This window comes from Dromaius novaehollandiae, chromosome W (genome assembly GCF_036370855.1).
Source record: "Dromaius novaehollandiae isolate bDroNov1 chromosome W, bDroNov1.hap1, whole genome shotgun sequence".
Lineage (NCBI taxonomy): Eukaryota > Metazoa > Chordata > Aves > Casuariiformes > Dromaiidae > Dromaius > Dromaius novaehollandiae.
Genome location: NC_088130.1, coordinates 17,403,658 through 17,421,429, shown reverse-complemented (window position 1 = coordinate 17,421,429; position 17,772 = coordinate 17,403,658). Strand labels below are relative to the sequence as shown.

Below are 17,772 nucleotides of genomic sequence, written 5' to 3'. Positions count from 1 at the left end.
TTTAAAAATATTTAGTGGAAATCTTAACCAACAGGCCCAATTCAAAATCATTTTTCTCTAGTTTTATATCAATGGACCATGATTGATCTCAGGGAAGTGACCTTTGATTTCAAAGCAACTACACCTGCATAAAACCAAAGACCATTTGGATAAAACGTTTAAGAAGATTTCTCTTTTATATTGCAGATATGGACTTTCAACGAGGTATTCAGTAAAAGCACTCACAGCTCAGATGAAGATTATTACATATTGAAATATCTCTAGTTGTTAAATTACATAAAACTCTTTGGGGACTTCATACAGAATGTGTTCATCCCATAGCACTGCATGATAAAATAGAGTCGTGTCCTGTACTGAAAGCTTTTAGCATGTTAGTTGTTTCAAAGATGTAAAATTTAAATTCAGTGCCTTTAAGCATTTTGCTATGGAGGACAAAATGTTTTGTTAACCGTGCTCTCTGTGTATCTCCTTCTTGCCAAACACGCATTTAAACATTGCTATCTTTTTCCTAGTTCCAGCAGCTGAGCCCATAGAATATGCTCAATTTCCTTTCTACCTCAATGGATTGCGTGAAACTTCTGACTTTGTGGAAGCTATCGAGAAAGTGAGAGCTATCTGTAATAACTACACCAGCCTGGGGATTGCCAGCTACCCGAATGGTTACCCTTTTCTGTTTTGGGAGCAGTATATTGGACTTCGTCACTGGCTCCTCTTATCCATTAGTGTGGTTTTGGCTTGCACGTTTCTGGTGTGTGCCCTCTTCCTCCTGAACCCCTGGACGGCTGGGATCATTGTAAGTTTATTATAAGGGTCTTTGTTGAAGTCAAATTCCTTTCAGCATAGCTCTTGCTGTAGTCGGGAAGGTTTTGTTTATGTCTGGGCCTCTGGTGGAGTATGTATATTGCATCATTCATTATATATTTATTCAACTTGAGGGGGTAGGGTTCATGCTAAAGGTACAAACCTTAATAACCTTAATCCTTTGGCCACCTTTTTGTAGCTTTAAAGGTTTCTTATAAAGGCACGTAAACTTTTGCCCTTGCTCAGATGCACATTAGCATAAGAAATAAGGACACAGAGGAGAATTAGGAGCTTTATTAAATATTGCAGCCATTTCTATTTAGTCGTGCCCTCCCTCTTTTATCAGAGAATGTTATTTTTCAAGTCAGTTGCTTGTGACTAACGTAAATTTGCCCACTGATTTCTGAATGTGAACTTCTTGGAAAGACTGAAGTGGTTGCACATTACACACTGTGAAAAGGCTGTAACTGGGCTATTGAGGAGAAAGAGCCATAAAATTATAAATTGAAGAGAATACTCCTCCATACTTTCTGCAAGACACCATAAGCCTCACAGTAAACATTCAAGTTAAATTGAATGATGATGTTCCTATGTTTAAATTCCATAAACTATCATATGGTTTATAAAATGCCAGAAGTAGAAAAGCGTGAAACAGTTACTAGTTTTTGTAATGTACGTTTATACGACAGGTATGTTAAAAGGTAAATGTTTAGTCTAGAATATTTTTCATAGCACTTAATCAAGCAATTTATGTTATTAATCTTGATTCATTAGCTTATAAAATAATTTATTGTAGTGCATACTTTTTTCCCTTGGAAAAGGGGTTTATTTTCAGAGTCCACCATCACTTTTACAAGTGTGTCTTTCTTTTTTCCTGCTTGGCTTTAGAAACTTTTAAGTTGATTCCACAGATTTCTTTCCCTCCCTTTTCCTCACTTTTTTTTTACAAGGTAAATGAAAGAAAAATAAAACTTTTCCCTTAGATTAAACTGTTTGCTTGTGTATATGCCATGTCAATCCCTCCAAGTATCTTTAAAGCTAAAAGGCTCTCTGCAACCTGAGACTTAGCAGCTGATTATAGCATTCACTTTCTTCTGTGTTTTAAACCTGCTCTGGAGTCATCCTCACTTAATTTGGAGTACTACAAAAAGAATTCCTATGCGGTATTTGAAAGGTAGTTTTTCTAGAAGGATTGTCAGAGAAACGGGTGAAAAAGAGGAAATTTATGTCCCAGTGGATATCCAGGAGCGGGAAGAATAAATTATTTTTTAGATCACATTGATAAATTGTAACTGACAGAAAATTGATGCTTAATCTGTTAACTGGTTATTGGGAAAATGATTTAAACAGGCTCTTTAGAGGGTCATTGCCATTCAGCACAATGAAATAAGGAAAAATGGCTTGTCTTTGAGGATGTGAGAGAGACTGCTTTGAAGGATGTGTTTTATAGCCCCGTGTTGTTTTGAAATATCTTTCCTCTTCATTTATCTAGAGTATGAGAAGTTACTAACAGCTGTTTGAAATCATCTAGGTGGTGGTGCTGGCTCTGATGACTGTGGAGCTGTTTGGCATGATGGGTCTAATTGGAATAAAGCTGAGTGCAGTGCCTGTGGTTATCCTGATTGCTTCTGTTGGCATTGGTGTGGAATTCACTGTTCATGTTGCTTTGGTATGTAAAACTAGGAAGCATTTTCAAAGTATTTTAAAGTAAAATGATGACTAATGTTACGATCACAAATCCTTACTTAGACTCCTAAGTCAGTGACCTTGCACAAAGTTGTGTGCGCTGTTTGGAGTGTCCTGGTAGAGCACGGTTGCCCTGATGAAATAGTTCCTGACCATGGAGTCAGTCTCCCAGGAGATAAGAAGAGGGAACACATTGTAGTATTTTAGTATTTAATGATGATTCTTGAAGGCTATGATTAAGATCACGTGTAAACATGTGGTATCTAGTTGTGTGAGCCATACAAAAAAACCAGACAAAGCTGAGCTCTTAATGCCCTTTATTTTAGTCCAGACTTTCCCGTCATTATCTGCAGCCTCGCTATTGTTGCCTCTCAGTGCTATGTAGCTGTTTGTGCCCACTTGTATGTAGATTCTGTATCCTTTGATAAAGGAGCCTTTGGAGGGAGATTTTTGAAATCAGATGTCATTTAATCTCTCTGGACCACTAAAATTTGAGTGATTTGGATTCTTCACACTAAAAATCTCCACCTTCTTTCCAGAACCCATCAACTATTAATAATGAGCTCAAATATGTCATCTTTAGAGGAATAGTCTTCCAGTGTTATACAGAGAACGGATGGGGGGGAATGTTTGAATGTCCTATGTAAATGTTTTCAGCATTGTCAGACTTGGGTGTCCAAATCTAGCATGCATCAAATCACACAGCTTTGTCAACTTGGTGCACAGAAGTGTGGAGCAATGATGCTTCTCTTGCAAGGTGGTGCTCAGGATATACAAAACTCATCCCACTGTATCTGATGGCAAATAGTGGAGTAAAGGGCTATTTTTCTGTGTTCACATTTGACAGTGGTTGTGCTCATCTTGCATATCCTAAGGATGAGCTTAGACAAAGGCCCGTTTTCTATTTTCTCAAAGTGCCAATTAAGCAATTTTGACAGTAAGTTGGAGTTCTTAAATCTTTTCTTAGAAACTGGGGAATTTAAGAAATTAAATGTTTTTATACTATGAATGAAAAGCTACCCATATTTTAAAACATTTTCTTTTTATCTGTTTTTAGCAGTGATAGGTCTCAAAACTTGCTCGACATTACATACAGGGAAAGCTCTCCACACACTCAGCATAAATCACTTTGCTATAAGATTATTCTAACCCATTTTTCAGAAGAACATTATTTTAATGATATCGTTTCCTTCATGGATTTGAATTTTACTGTGTTAAAAAGTAGGAAAGCATGAGTCTAATCAATATATCATCATCATCATCTCAGGAAAGGGATGCTTGCAGCCTACTGTAATCTCTAGTATGTTTGTACCACAGCAATACAAAAAGAAGTGAAAGGAAGGGGCTGGAAAGTGGTGGCAAGAGATGGAGAGAAATTGGATGAGGGTTTAGTGGGCCTTTTATACTCAAAAGGAAAAACTTGTAGACTGCTGAGAGGATCTGGTGACAATGAACACGAGATGAGAAGTAAAGGGGATCGTAGCACACTGGAGATTGCCAAATAGTGGGAGCATGTTGCAGATGAGGTGCACAGTTGGGGCTCATCAAGTGGCAGGATACAAAGAGTAATATAAAGACAAATATTAGGGAAAGTAGGGTAGGATTAAAGAAGAGCAGCTGGATGGCTCAAGTGGTGACCCTTCCCCCCCATTGCTACGCATAGTTAGAGTTTTGGACGTAAACCTCTTTGCTAAGGCTCACAATAGCTTGGGTAGTGTCAGAGATCAGCTGCACAAGAATTTCTTAGAAGTTAAAATTTAAAACAGAAAATTGGAATAAAGAAATAAAAGATGCTTCCTTTCTAAATGGGAAGAAACCAGTCTAACTTACAGATTTTTTTTTTTTTTTTTGAATTTATGGCTTAAGTTCAATGGCCAAGCAAATTTAAAATTGAATTTTTTTCATGTTGGCATGGAGTCAAAATCTTTCAAAAGTAGGCTTTAAAATGGAAAAAAAAATGCCTAGTAGACCTCAGATGATAGGCGCACTGCTGACCAGTATGTTCTTGTAACTTACTGAATATAAATAATCAAACCAGTGTTGCAGAAACAAAATATGCAATGCTGACGCTGTTGATACAGAAGTTAATTGAACTTGTTTAAGACAAATTCACAATCCACTCGTGGCTCAGCTCTCTGCTGCCACTTGTAAGTTGTGACCTCATTTTTTTTAATTCCTGCAAATAAATTTTTGAATTAACAGTGGGCTCATTGTATTATGCATTCTTTGAATACACACAGATAGTTATGCAGTGTATATAACTTGCTAATGTGTTTGTGGATCAGATTCCCACAGATCCCATTCACATGAGTTGTCTCATTGACAGCTGCCTTTACTCTAAAGGGGGGATTCTTTATTCATTTGTGAATATGGGAATGGAAAATGTGTCCTGGATACGTTAATTTTCCATGGACCACTGTTAATCCACTACTAAAGATTAATAATACATGTTCTGGCTTCCTGTGGAAATGAGGCTTGGGAATCTCACTCTGCTTGTCTATGTACCCAGTTTTGGTCTGCTTGTCCCACCAAATAACTTTTTAATGCATTGGCTGATTTCAGCCAAAATTTGTCAAATAAGTGAAAATAAGCTGCCAGAGAAGAGTGACTTAAATTCCAGGACCAAGAGCAAGATAGCTGCATGAGCTCATTTCTTAATAGGTGCTAGAAAATTCACCCAAGAGAAAGCCATTATAAATCACTGGAAAAACATCAGCCAGGTTTTTGTCTTTTTAACCTGCAAGTTGGACAATGAGAAGACAAATTCATAAGGATCAGTGCTTTGAGTGTTGGTACAGGTTGTTCACTAAGGAGTAACAGGGAGAAACAGGCATTTCACAAGCTGTGGTGTTGCTCAGGTAGTACAGTGTTAAGCACCATTCCTAAGGCAATTTTATGCATAGGGCTGCTAGCTTTTATGTAGCAAAAGCTGCAAAAACATGCATCTTGAGTGAAATAGAAACATTAAAAAAAAAGCAGCACACAATCTGGTAGTGTTGCTTTATACTGGTGCTGTTGAATTCGCTGGCAGCTTTCCTCAGTTGGGTGCTCACTGGGTACAATACCTGATAGTCTGGATCATCAAGCCTGTGAGCAGAAATGCCCTGTATTTTTGGAGGCTTGTGTGTAAAGTTAACAGAAAGACCTGATGCACGAATAAATGCTGCTGTGCGTGCGGCTGCCTGTGGGAGCAAGGGCTGCAAGTCCTTGGTCTGTTCCCAGTGCATAGGAGAACCGGAATCAATATTGGCTATTTTTACAGCAAAGTTTGGCAGCGATGGAAGCTACGTCCCCATGAAAGTGGCAAGAATAACCCTAAAATTTTTACACCCAAAGTGTTTTCGTTTTGAGTGTAAATGAAATTAATTCTTTGTAGGTAGAAAGAAGCAAGCTCGGAAACAAATGAAGAGCCTCTTGATGCAACCAGCCATCATTTCCAAAGTTATTACTATGGCTCTGACTCTAATCAATGGCTACTCCGGTCGTGCGGCTTCAGCGGCAGCTATGTCATATGACTGCGTCATCAGACCTGTTCTTGAAGCCTAGCCAGCTTTAAGGATACATTAATACACTGTAAATTGGAGTAATTAACTGGTGAAAAACTCTTTATACTATGAGAGAGTCTGTTTGAAAGGCTGTGTGTATCTGTCTAAGGAAATGGATTTCATTGTTTTACAGGCATTTTTAACAGCCATAGGAGACAAGAACCGTAGGGCTGTCCTTGCACTGGAACATATGTTTGCGCCAGTGTTGGATGGAGCCGTGTCCACTCTGCTTGGAGTGCTAATGCTTGCAGGATCGGAGTTTGATTTTATTGTCAGGTAAAGCATTTGTGTGCCGTGACTTTCTTTTTAGAATACAAATAAGTAGGCTTTCAATATTTAGTCATTTCAGTGTATCTGTCGTTTTATTACTATGCATGGTGTGTCACGCATGCTTACATCATGGTCCTGCTTTCCCTCTGTTTTGTTAACTCCTTGTTACATGCTCGGCTTCGCAGCGCTTCCGTTGCTGGCGCTAAAATCTGTTCCAGGAAAATCTGACTCCCAGCCTGGAAGGAAACAAAAGTGGCCCTCTTTAGTGAAGTTTGCTAATGCTGGAATTAAGTCAGTTTGAAGCAGCTGGCATTGTCCAGTACTGGCTGGATCGACCTTTAACCTTAAGGTCTTTCTTACTTACACGCACAGCTTTTTGCAGGGAGAGACCACATGGAGCTACCAACATGCCGCAAGTGACACTCTCTGGGCTGCCTTCTGCTATCTCCGTGAGGCTTTTTTAATGAACAGTTTATAAATGGGGGAGGAAAAAAGCCCTTTTGGGGAGTTAGGGAGCCATAAGTTCGAACACAGAACTTAGCATTAAAATTTTGTAAAGCAAAGACCTGAAGGCGCTTCTGTTTAGAACTACAGACAGGCAGACTGTTTCTTGCGGATTTAGTTAAGAATGTGAATTTGTCAAGTGTGAGAGGAGAGCAAGTTTTTCTTCTGAGAGGAATGTGAGAAGCGCAGTGAAACGGATCCCATTCTACTCCAAACAACCTGCGGAGCTCCGCAAAACGGCTCATCTCACAAGTAACACAGGTTCTTTGTGGCAAACTGCGATGCGACGCAATGCAATGCAATGCAATGCAATGCAACGCAATTAAAAAAATAAAAAATAAAAGCCCTGAAAGAGAACGGAGGTAAAACTGGGCCAAAAAAAAATGCTCTGAGAAATAACTTAACTACTTAGGTAGACACAAGCTGGATAGATGACCAGGCTTACCTGACATCCATTTGACAACAACAGCAACATGTCAGAGGCAGGAACTGAGAGAGTGGCTGCTAAATCTCATCGGGATTTTTTGTTTATGTATGTAAGAGATTTTCAGAAGGCAGGGAGTAGGAGCTTTGCAGGTAGGCCTAAGTACATTAAATGAGGATTATTACTATACTTTACAATATCTTTGCATGCCCTGAAGTAGAATTTGTGTTTCTTTTTCAGGTCAGTATATTTTATTTTATTGGTGGTGAAGTAATAAGGTGGAATTATTCTTTTAGGACCCGATCTTGTAAGGGATGGGACACTTTGATGTGTAGGTTACTAATAGATTAGCTGTAGATTGAGCACAAATTTACAGAGGTATATTTGCTGTGATACTTTCCTATTTAACAGGCGGGATTTTGGCAAGGACATTTTTGGGTCATAGCAAATGGATGTCTGTAGCAACCCTTCACTCCAAATTTGGATTGGATGTTCTCTTAGTATATAAAATGAGCCTTTCAACTTTTCAACTTCTGTCATTTTACTTTCTTTGCCCATTAGTTTCTCATTTTCTAGCGCAATCTGACTTTAGTTTGCTGTGTTTAAAAAATAAAATAAAATAAACTTTTGGAGCCCAAGCATTGCTATAGTGGGTGAAGAAGACCCCAAACTTCCGGAAAGGGATAGATTAGTCCAACGATGTGGAAGATTAAGTAAATTAACAGACACTGTATACACCAAGTGGTCAGAGCTATAATCCTCCTGTTTATCCTAGTGTTAGATGGATGAGATGCAAATGTTTTAATGCCTGTTGTTGATCTCTGTCCCAGTATAAAGTTCTGGTGGTTTATGTTAGTGGAGTAGATTGGTTCCCTGATTTTTGCTAATGCAGATCAGAAATCTGAAAATGTTTACACTAGCAGGATATTTGTAGTTTTACAGGAGGCTGACATCCTTGATCAGATAGGGAACCACGGAGGCCGTAAAGTTTGCTGCCATCTAGACAATGTAATCAGCAGAGCCATTAGCCGCAAACTTGCCCTCGGTTCTTCTGCTGCCCCTTCTCCGTCAGGAACTTAGCCGAGGCCCGCTCCTCGAAATCATTAGTTGCAACGCAGCCTTAAGTTTAGTCTGAGCTCCAGCTGTGCCGAATACCAACTAGCAAGGCTTTCCTTTTACTGACAGGTTTACCTTGGTATTCATGAAGGATCCCAGACCTTAGCCCTCGATGGTGGGAAAGGACAACCACTTGTGCACTTTCCTCTTCTTCCATAGTACTTGAGCCTTTATGTTTGAATTGGCTGACGCAAAACAAGAGTATTCAGAGATGCTAAATTGTTCAACAAAAGATTAGCCGGCAATGCAGCTCTGCCATTGTGGAGTGCTCTTACTCGGTACAATGCTGAAGCTCGCTATAGAATGGGCAGCATTTTCTTTGCGGAAAGCTGGTTCCTGTGTTGTAAAAAGGTTGCAATTGGAGCTATTTGGTAAAAGTGGAACTCGCAGAACTCGAGGCGGAAAGTTGTGATTAATGAACAGCGAAGGAAAGCCTTACCTGATACACTAGAGATTTAATTAGAGATTCGGCTGTAAGATGCAGAAGCATTTCACAGTGGATTAGCTGCTGGGAGAAGTGGGCTTCTTTCCTTCTAGGCTAAATTGTTTAAATTCTACACCCTTCACTTCATTTGTTTGCTTCTGCTGGGTTTTCACTAATGGGGGCCCCTTTTCATTGTGTTTGTGCTTTCAATCCGTTCAGCCATTCACTGCACATTCCATATTTTTGTGTTTGTGTAACACATTCATAAATAACATTACATGCTGCCAGATTCTGGAAAATTAACAAACGTAATTTTCTCTCTTTCCTTTATCAACTAACAGTTTGGGTTGTGGAATGTAGCTTCTCTAATCCAAAAGGTAAAAAACTATATCTATATATAGAAAGTGATACAATTATTTAGTACAATGTTAGTAATACTTGAGATTGACTTTAGTATATGTGTTATTTTAATACTCATATATTTAGCAGTAGTAGGTAATCCCTTATTTCTAACAATATTTGTGGCTGCTCTTCTCCTTTCTTCCCCACCCTTATACCCTACTCCAGGTATTTCTTTGCTGTTTTGGCAATCTTAACCATTTTGGGAGTTCTCAATGGACTGGTGCTGCTTCCTGTTCTTCTTTCGCTCTTTGGACCATACCCTGAGGTCAGTAAAACTAATGGTGAACAGAAGAAATAATAATATTCTCTCCCGCCAACCCTTTTTCTAGAAACTTTTTTTTTAATTCTCTGTAATTTTTTTTCATTTTTAAGTGTATTACTCTGTTTCTATTTTAAATCTTTATTAAATGTGATTTTTAATGTATTTGATATTCTTTTATTAATTAAAGTATGTTTTTAGTAAGTATTGTTTTAAAGGCTGCAATTGGCAACCCAGACACAAATGTAGGATTAGGTAAGCTTTGAAAAGAAGAATACGATATGCAAACTAGTCTGTAAAACCAGACTTTTCCCCAGCATTTTGCAAAAGATGGTTCCTTTTGTACACACACCTTCTCCTCTCCTACCCCACTGCTTCTGTTGCTTTCCTCAAAATATTTAACTCAGCAGACCACCAGGGAGGCCTGTGTGGACCAACATGCACCAGTGGTGGTCCACAGACCACACCTGGATAACCAGGGCCACAGGACTGCCCAGGGGTCCCCAGTCCCGGCACCCCTCCCTGTGGCACCCTCTTGGCTCAAGCAAGGCTCTTGGTGGGTGGAAGGCTCCCCTTGGAGGTTGAGGACATGGCAGTGTAAAGCCCAAGTCTGGCAAAAAAGGGTTCCTAGCTGTCAAATTTGTATTTGATTGTTCATTATCTGCCCTGTAGTTGTTAGGATTATTGTGTTATGTAGGGATGTCTTTATTCTGCTTTATTAGAAGGCAGTAATGCAGTAATGGTATGCTGCGTGTTTCTGTATGTGTGTGTATATAAAAATAAAACACAGGGTATATTTACAGGGCTACTAATATTTGAGATGTATTATTTTGGGGTTTTAGCATTAGTAAAACAGTTTTGACAACAGTGCATAATCTCTTACGTATCTAACAGTGTACATGGCTGTTGCCTATTCAAACAGTATATATATGCCTATTTTATTATTATGTATGTTACAGTTATGTGCATATCCATCTTTGTAAATAGACACTGAACCAAATTAGACATGCCCATTTGAAATGATTTATGGAATGACTCTTAATGTATGCTGAAGGGGGAGGCAAACCCAGGAACTATTTGTATATTTTTAAGCACAAGTGCAAGTGTGCACCCACATACATGCACTTGCTGAGACAGTGATACGTAGAGGAATATGTATAATCCCATACACCTCCACAGATGGAGATCATGTCTCCTTTTCTTTCACACATTTTTCAGTGTGATACAAATCTTGATCAGAAAACGAGTGCTAAAGTTCTCATGGCTCAGAAAAGTGTATTTGGCAGAAGAATACTTATATTAAGCACTAGTAATTATAAGGGTAATATTTACAGAACGCTGCCGAATGCTAACGCTTGTAATTGTAATTGCCATTATCAGGTTTCTCCAGCCAGTGGACGAAACAGGTTACCCACGCCATCTCCTGAGCCGCCCTCCAGCATCGTAAGGTTTGCACTGCCACCCGGGCATACAAACAACGGGTCAGATTCCTCTGATTCAGAGTACAGCTCTCAAACCACCGTGTCAGGCATCAGTGAAGAGCTCCATCAATATGAGGCCGCTCAAGGCCCTGGGGCACCAGTCCATCAAGTGATAGTGGAAGCCACTGAGAATCCTGTCTTTGCAAGATCCACCGTAAGTTGCTCACGTATTGACTGGAGAGAGGGCAAGAAGAGGGGGAATTTCTGTTTAAATCTATTTCTGTGGGAAAGCTGCAATATTTCTTTTATGTTTCTGGCTGATTGTGCTTTGTTACTCTGTAATGCAAATAGCTAGAATTTAGACTACTCGTAGACGGGGCATGAAGGCTTTCATCACCCTCTCCTTTAGAATCAAGCTGAGGATAAAATATTGGTACCAAAGCAGAGGTCTTTGGCTCGTGTAATTGCTCTTTTATCATATTGGCACCAGCCACAAGAGAGAGATCTCCATCTGCTCGGTGGCTGTCCTGGGCGACCTGGCGGAAAGAGATGGGGGAGAGGTTAAAAGTTTCAGCGTCATCCACGCAGCGCCCGTGGGTCACCGCCTCCCCATACCTCTTCTCTGGCAGCACACTGTTGGGGAGAAAGATTGACAGAGCCCAGAAAAAAGTAGTTTCAGGGTTGTACCAAATTTTGGGCATGTTGCATCTTGCTGCTGGGTTGGTGTAACTGTGATTTCAAAGGAAAGTGAAAAAGCTCTGTCTCCTACCCCCCATGACGCTGCATGCTGAGCTGCAATGCGGATCTGTTTTTGTTCAGCAGAGGCCTAAAAATAGGTACAAGCACAGCCACATTTGAAGTTGGTCACGGTTTATTGACTGATGTGGCCGCTGTGCTTCACGCTTTTTACAGAAATCCAGAAAACAGATTCCTACAGTCTATACACAGGATGTTAGTGGGGTAGTTTGTGTGTACCCTGTGTGAAGTAGACCCTTTTCCAAATGCCTGCATTTCTGCTTGTTGAATCAGTTAAGATCAGCTGCTTGCTATTCATTTGTTTAAAGATGGAGCAGTATGTAGGAAGCATATATATTTTCAGCTATAGTCCTGTGTTTATCTGAAGTTATGCTTTCTAGCTTGTAACAACTTCAGACAGAAACCATCTGGAGAAATGAGCAGGTTTAAGACTCCAGAACACTACCTTTATAGATTCGGAACCAGGACAGTACCATCACAAATGTTACTCCTGGCACAAAATATGAAAAAGCATAATATTGTTTGCCATGCTTTGTCAGAGGCATTAACCGTGCATCTCCCTTTCAGGTGGTTCAGCCAGAGACAAGGCACCAGTCAAGTCCCAGATTACAGTCAAACCCAGAGGCCGGCACCCAGCAGGCCTGGCATCAGGGCAGGCAACCCAAACGGGAAGCGAGGGAAGGGCTGCGACCACCTCCTTACCGCCCTCGCCGGGACGCTTTTGAAATTTCTACTGAAGGGCACTCAGGACCCAGCAATCGGGATCGCTTGGGCCACAAGGCTCGTTCTCACAACGTGAGAAGCCCCGTGTTCGGTGCCGTGGGTGCCTCGGGACCGGCGTACTGCCAGCCTATCACTACTGTGACTGCTTCAGCTTCAGTGACTGTTGCTGTCCACCCTGCTGTGCACAGCCACAGCTCTTGGGGAGGGAGCTTCCCGTCCTACGAGGGGTACCATGAAGCTGACCACGGGCCCTTTGAGGACCCCCACGTGCCTTTTAATGTGCGGTGTGAAAGAAGAAACTCTAAAGTAGAAGTTATAGAACTGCAAGATGTTGAATGTGAAGAAAGGATACCTGGCAACAGCTCAGAGTAAGGTAGGTCTGTCTCCTGTAGTCAGTAGCTTTGTCCGTCTCAGGCAAGGGTGTGATCAAAAGAAAGAGGAAAGATGAGATGAAGTGCCTTTCCTTCAGGTAGGCTTTCTTCTCAGTCCCTGATCATCTGGAATCTGCTGACGTTTTTGCCCTAGAAATTCGGTTGGATAAGATAGTATTTGACAATATCTTCTTATTGTACTGCTGTACAAACATGAAGTACTTCCAAAAGCCTTGCAAAATGGGTACGTTTGTATTTCAATCCCAGTCTGCTGGATGAGGAGAATGCAGCAAGGACACTGCGTAGCCTGTTCCAAGCTGCGCAACTGCATTTCCTTTCGGCAGATCCTGTGCCCTCACTGAAGCAGGCTACCTTCTAAAACGTCACATATTGCCTCGGAGAGGGTGAAGTTGCCAGCTCCTTCAAGAGTTGTCCTCCTTTGAATAAAATTCAGTGAAAGAATTTGAAGTCCATAGAGAAGACTGAGTCCCTCTGGGAGACGGGCTGAGTGGAGAGGCAGGAAGGCCCCACCATGGGGCTGCGCTGCAGGGTGACCCCCATGCTTTGGGGGTGAGGCGCTGCCCCAGCAACCTGCCCCATGAGCTCCCAGAGTGGGGGGATCCCTGGGCTGAGCCCTCTGTTTTGTTGGGAGCAGCTGCAGTGGCCACCACAGATTTGTCTGGGTCAGAGCTGGTCTAGCAGGACACCTGATACCTTCCTGTGAAATAATATGCTGCTGGTTCACCCAGGAAGTTGTGTGACTTGAAACTTAAATCGTGGTTTCTCTTTGGGCTAGCAACAGAAAGTTGCAGGTAGTAGCGCTGTTCAGAACAGACAGGATACTTTAGAAGATGTTTGGGGAGGAATAAAGCTCTTATTTACTTTAAAATTTTCTATTAATTTTATGGGGATTGCTTTGAAGGAGAGGAACAGACTGAGTTTTTACCCTAAAGCTTTTGGGGGCTTGTAATGGGAAAGCAGCTTCTCACCATTTTAACTTATTTTTTGCATCTTTTGGGGAAGAAAAAACTGTATTAAAAATAGTGCTAAATCCTTACTTGAGCTTTTGGTCCCTGTTTTCTTTCTCTGCTTTGCTTTTCAGTGACAACACTATTTTGACTAAACCAAGTCATTTTATTTTGGTTGTAGAAATACTTTGTACTATATGTGCGCACACATACGTACGCATGCACAAAATTCTGATGGAGATTTTTTTAATACTCCTGATAAAAATCACCTTCTGATTTATAAAACTTCTCTGCAAATATCCCAAAGTGCAAATAGATGTGAATGCGTTTATCCTTACAGTCTAGGAATATGGTTAGTAGTCATATCCTCAGAATAAGGAGGTACTCAGGCTCAGAATTTCCAAGCTGAATGGCAGGCTACTAGGAGAATCTTAACTGTGCCCCGTATCGGATGCAGCTTCTTTCTCCTTGAAGAGTCCGTGGTTTTCATTGAATCTGTGGCAAGTATCTAAAGCTGGGTATTCAGAAATCAAGGCATCTACGCTTTTTTAATTGGCATCAGTATTTCTCTACTGGGAAGTCCATGACTGAGATGAAAAAAGAGCCCACATTTCCTGACTGCTAACTCTAACCACAAGAATCATGAAAAAAGTTTTGGATTAGCTTGATTTGTTTTTCTTGAACTGCAGTGAATGTTTGTGGTTTTTTTCTTTTTATTTGTAAAGGGTAATAACTGAAGCAAAGAAGAGGCCAAAGATGGAAAACTGTATTTCCAGAACTGCTTGAAGAGAATTGCTTGAAGTTGTGGAAAAGGACATGCTGCATCAGGACAACAGTTCACTGTTACTGTAACCTATTGTATTATTTTGTTAAATATTTCTATAAATATTTAAAAGATGTACACATATGTAAAATACAAAAGAACAATGTAAAGTAGTATAATCTGGAGTCATTTGCCTCCAGTTAGAGTGGGGACAATATTGTTTGTGCTCTGTACTTATTGTACATTGATCTCTGTGCCACAACTAAGCTTAATCTAGTTCTAAATTTCAGCATAAGTTGCTGCTGCTTAAATATTGTATAATTTACTTGTATAATTCTATGCAAATATTGCTTATGTAATAGGATTTTTGTTTTTGTAAAGGTACATGTCTGTTTAAAATATTTTAAATTTGCGTATCACAACCCTGTGGTAGTATGAAATGTTACTGTTAACTTTCAAACACGCTATGCGTGATAAATTTTTAAAATAAGCAGATATGAAGAAAAGCACGTTAATCTTGGAGGCTTAAATAGGTTTAGCTGTGTGCAGGTTTTGTTTTGCTGTGTGTATCCATGTGTGCATCTGGAATTGTGCATGCTTGTGTGTGTATGTTCCCGGTGTACTGTAGTTTATCTCTTTTACTGTACGGTAACCCTTAGTGGGCTTAGAAACCCCCTGATGCTGGTGCAAGTCTGGCTTTCCCTGTTAGTAGGCACTAGTGAAAACCGCATTGGTGTCTACCAACACGTACCATAGACTGCTACCATCAGAGGGCCAAGGCGAAAGAGAAGAGAAGACAGGGAGTCAGGGTTTGGGGTTGTGGTTCAGTTTCCCACTCTGTTAATGACTTGGTATACCTTGACTTTGGTCAAGTCACTTAACTGCCCTGTGCCTCAGTTTCTCAATCTGTAAAATGGGTATAATTATACTTACCTACCTCCCAGGAGAGTTGTGAGGCTTAATTATTGTTTGTGAAGTGCTTTGATGTTTTTCATAAAAGGTGCCAGGTAAGTGCAAACACTATAACCATTCTTTTTTCACTTCAAAAGGTGCTGGATATTGAGAGGTGCTGGTGGTTATAGAAATTCAATAAGCATATGCCTTATTTTGATGTCGATACTGTTAACTATGAGTGGCATTATAAGCTGAATAATGTAATTGATGGTGAGCCACAGCTCAGCTGTGTCCTTGCAGCGTTCAAAGCAGTATCCTCTGTCACCTTATTTTCATGGCAGGAAGGAGGTTAATAGTGAGTGAGAAAAGTCAAATGGAAGGATGAAAAAATATATAAAAATCTTCTATTTTCACTTATTAAATATAAATGACTTTCTATTGGGTCCAGGACTGTAATGAATGACACATAAGGCCTGGGGTGTTTTTTTTCCCCTCTGTTTGTTTGTTTTTTCCCATGCTGCATTGGCACTTTTAATTAAAACAGCTAAACTGGGATCCCTTTGCGAAACTAATTTAGCTTTTTTATTATTGTTGTTTTTAAACTAAAGATGGATTGCTGCAGGTGAAGGGCCTGAAAAAATACAATCTCTACGTTCCTGTTGGAACCAAATCCTAAGAGCGGAGAACCTTAATTTAAAATACTTGGAAGTTCTCCTTCTCTCTCTCTCCCTCCATCTTTTTCCTGCCCTTCTGCAAGCTGTTCTTCAGAGCATGTGGATGTTCAAATACGTATTCAGAGCCAAACAAAAACAGCTAATACTCTGTTTCTAAGCACAGCGCTAGTGGGGTTTTTCTTTAAAAACGACGCCTGAACAGCAGCAGCCGATGCTTTGATGGTAAAGCGCATTTCTGCAGCGGCTGCCAGGAGTCTCTCTCTGCCCGCAGACCTTCCCAGCCCGGCGCATGAGGGTGACTCGAATGCACAAATTCTCGTGCCTTTTTTTCTTTGCTCACTTGAAAACACTTTGACACGAGGCACTTGTTTACAGATCTCCAATGTGAACGTGCTCAGAGCAGGCGGGAGCCTGGCGGTGTTCCCGCGATGCATAAGCTACTGTTTCGATGCACGCTGAGGGTCAAAGTCGCGACTGCCTCTCGGTCCAGGTCACTGTCTTAACGCGACAACTCTGAACGGCAAAAAGACGAGGGGCTCCGATCCAGCACGAGCAGCGTAGCCGCCTCAGAGCAGAAAAGCTCTGCGATAAAACCTTACGGTCCCAGTTGGCAGCGACCTTCAGCTGCCAGGTGCGCGCTCCCGCCTCGGGTCGGCAGGGCTCCCGCCGGCACCGTGCTCGCTCCCTCCTCTTCCTCGGAGGCAGCGGCCGGTGGGGCGGGCGAGGAGGCGCCGCCAGGCCTCCCGGCCACCTCGGCCCCCTCCCTTGCTGCGTGCCCGGGCGCGCGTCTGAGCCGCCTGCTGCTTCGTGCACCACGTAGGCTTGCTTCTCCGGTAGTCACATTGGCAAAGGGAGAACCCAGTGGCTGGCAACATTTCCTTTGGGTTGTTTTCTTTCTTTTTTTTTCTTTTTTAACTTTTTTTTTTAATCGTGGGTGATATTTATATTTTTGTATGATAAGAATGTTTTCTTACAGTATTTGTCATGCCAGTTTATAACAAACAAAATGCAGGGATTTTATTTCTATTGGAAACACTATTACATCTATGTTTTTACTTTTTAATGGATTTTTATTTGTATAGAGTGCTTACTAATGTTAAATAGGAAAGAGTATATAACATTTACATTAAGGACTCGTCGTAGCTTTTAGCGTAAGGAGTTAAAAGGAAAAAAATATTCAAACTGGGTCTCATTGCCTGCCTATTTTGGTAGGCGTGGGTTTGTGTCATTTCAGTTACAAAGATAAAATTATGCCATATAATTTATTTATATGAAAATTTATTTTTGTAGTGTACATAGTAGTCATCAAGTCTTTTGACAGAAGTATATTTTTAAAGAGTTTATATGTAATGATGATACCATTATGTTTTGGAACACTGCTGAGATGTGATTACGGTGCACACTTTTCCTTGTAAACCCCCTGGCAGAAAAGAAAGTGTTTAACAGTGTTAAGAGAGAAAGAGAGTGTGAATATTCATATAATTCTGAACTGTGTTTTAGTTACCATTTGTGATCTAGTGTGGTTCGCATTTTAAACCTTGAATGGAAATTGTACAAACTCTCTAAATATTAATGTTCAAACACTGATAGAAATTCTAACATGAATAAAAAATATTATAACTTATTGGTTACTGATTTGGTTGTTTCTAGAATACTTTTTTATGCAGTGGCCAAATATGCAGGAACGATCATTCAGTTATATTGATCACTATGGGGAGAGTCGCAGTCGTCCTTCAGAGCCCACGCCGTATCCTGGCAGCTCTGCTATGTG

The 17,772-nt window shown here is 40.7% G+C and overlaps 1 protein-coding gene across 4 annotated transcripts in view; it reads left to right on the top strand.

The window, feature by feature from the left end:
* LOC135323514 (protein patched homolog 1) overlaps nucleotides 1–17,625 on the top strand; it is a 74,490-nt gene extending 56,865 nt beyond the window's left edge. For 2 of the 4 annotated variants that reach the window (XM_064500636.1, XM_064500632.1), the window contains exons 18-24: nucleotides 513–793; nucleotides 2,333–2,470; nucleotides 6,166–6,308; nucleotides 9,338–9,437; nucleotides 10,812–11,066; nucleotides 12,176–12,704; nucleotides 14,396–17,625. In XM_064500636.1, coding sequence (XP_064356706.1) covers nucleotides 513–793; nucleotides 2,333–2,470; nucleotides 6,166–6,308; nucleotides 9,338–9,437; nucleotides 10,812–11,066; nucleotides 12,176–12,703 — 1,445 coding nt within the window. In that variant the 3' untranslated portion in view covers nucleotide 12,704; nucleotides 14,396–17,625. Of the gene's footprint in view, nucleotides 1–512; nucleotides 794–2,332; nucleotides 2,471–5,863; nucleotides 6,104–6,165; nucleotides 6,309–9,111; nucleotides 9,148–9,337; nucleotides 9,438–10,811; nucleotides 11,067–12,175; nucleotides 12,705–14,395 lie in introns of those variants that run through there. The other 2 variants (XM_064500633.1, XM_064500634.1) reach the window with 2 other exon arrangements.
* The last annotated feature ends 147 nt before the right edge of the window (nucleotides 17,626–17,772 follow it).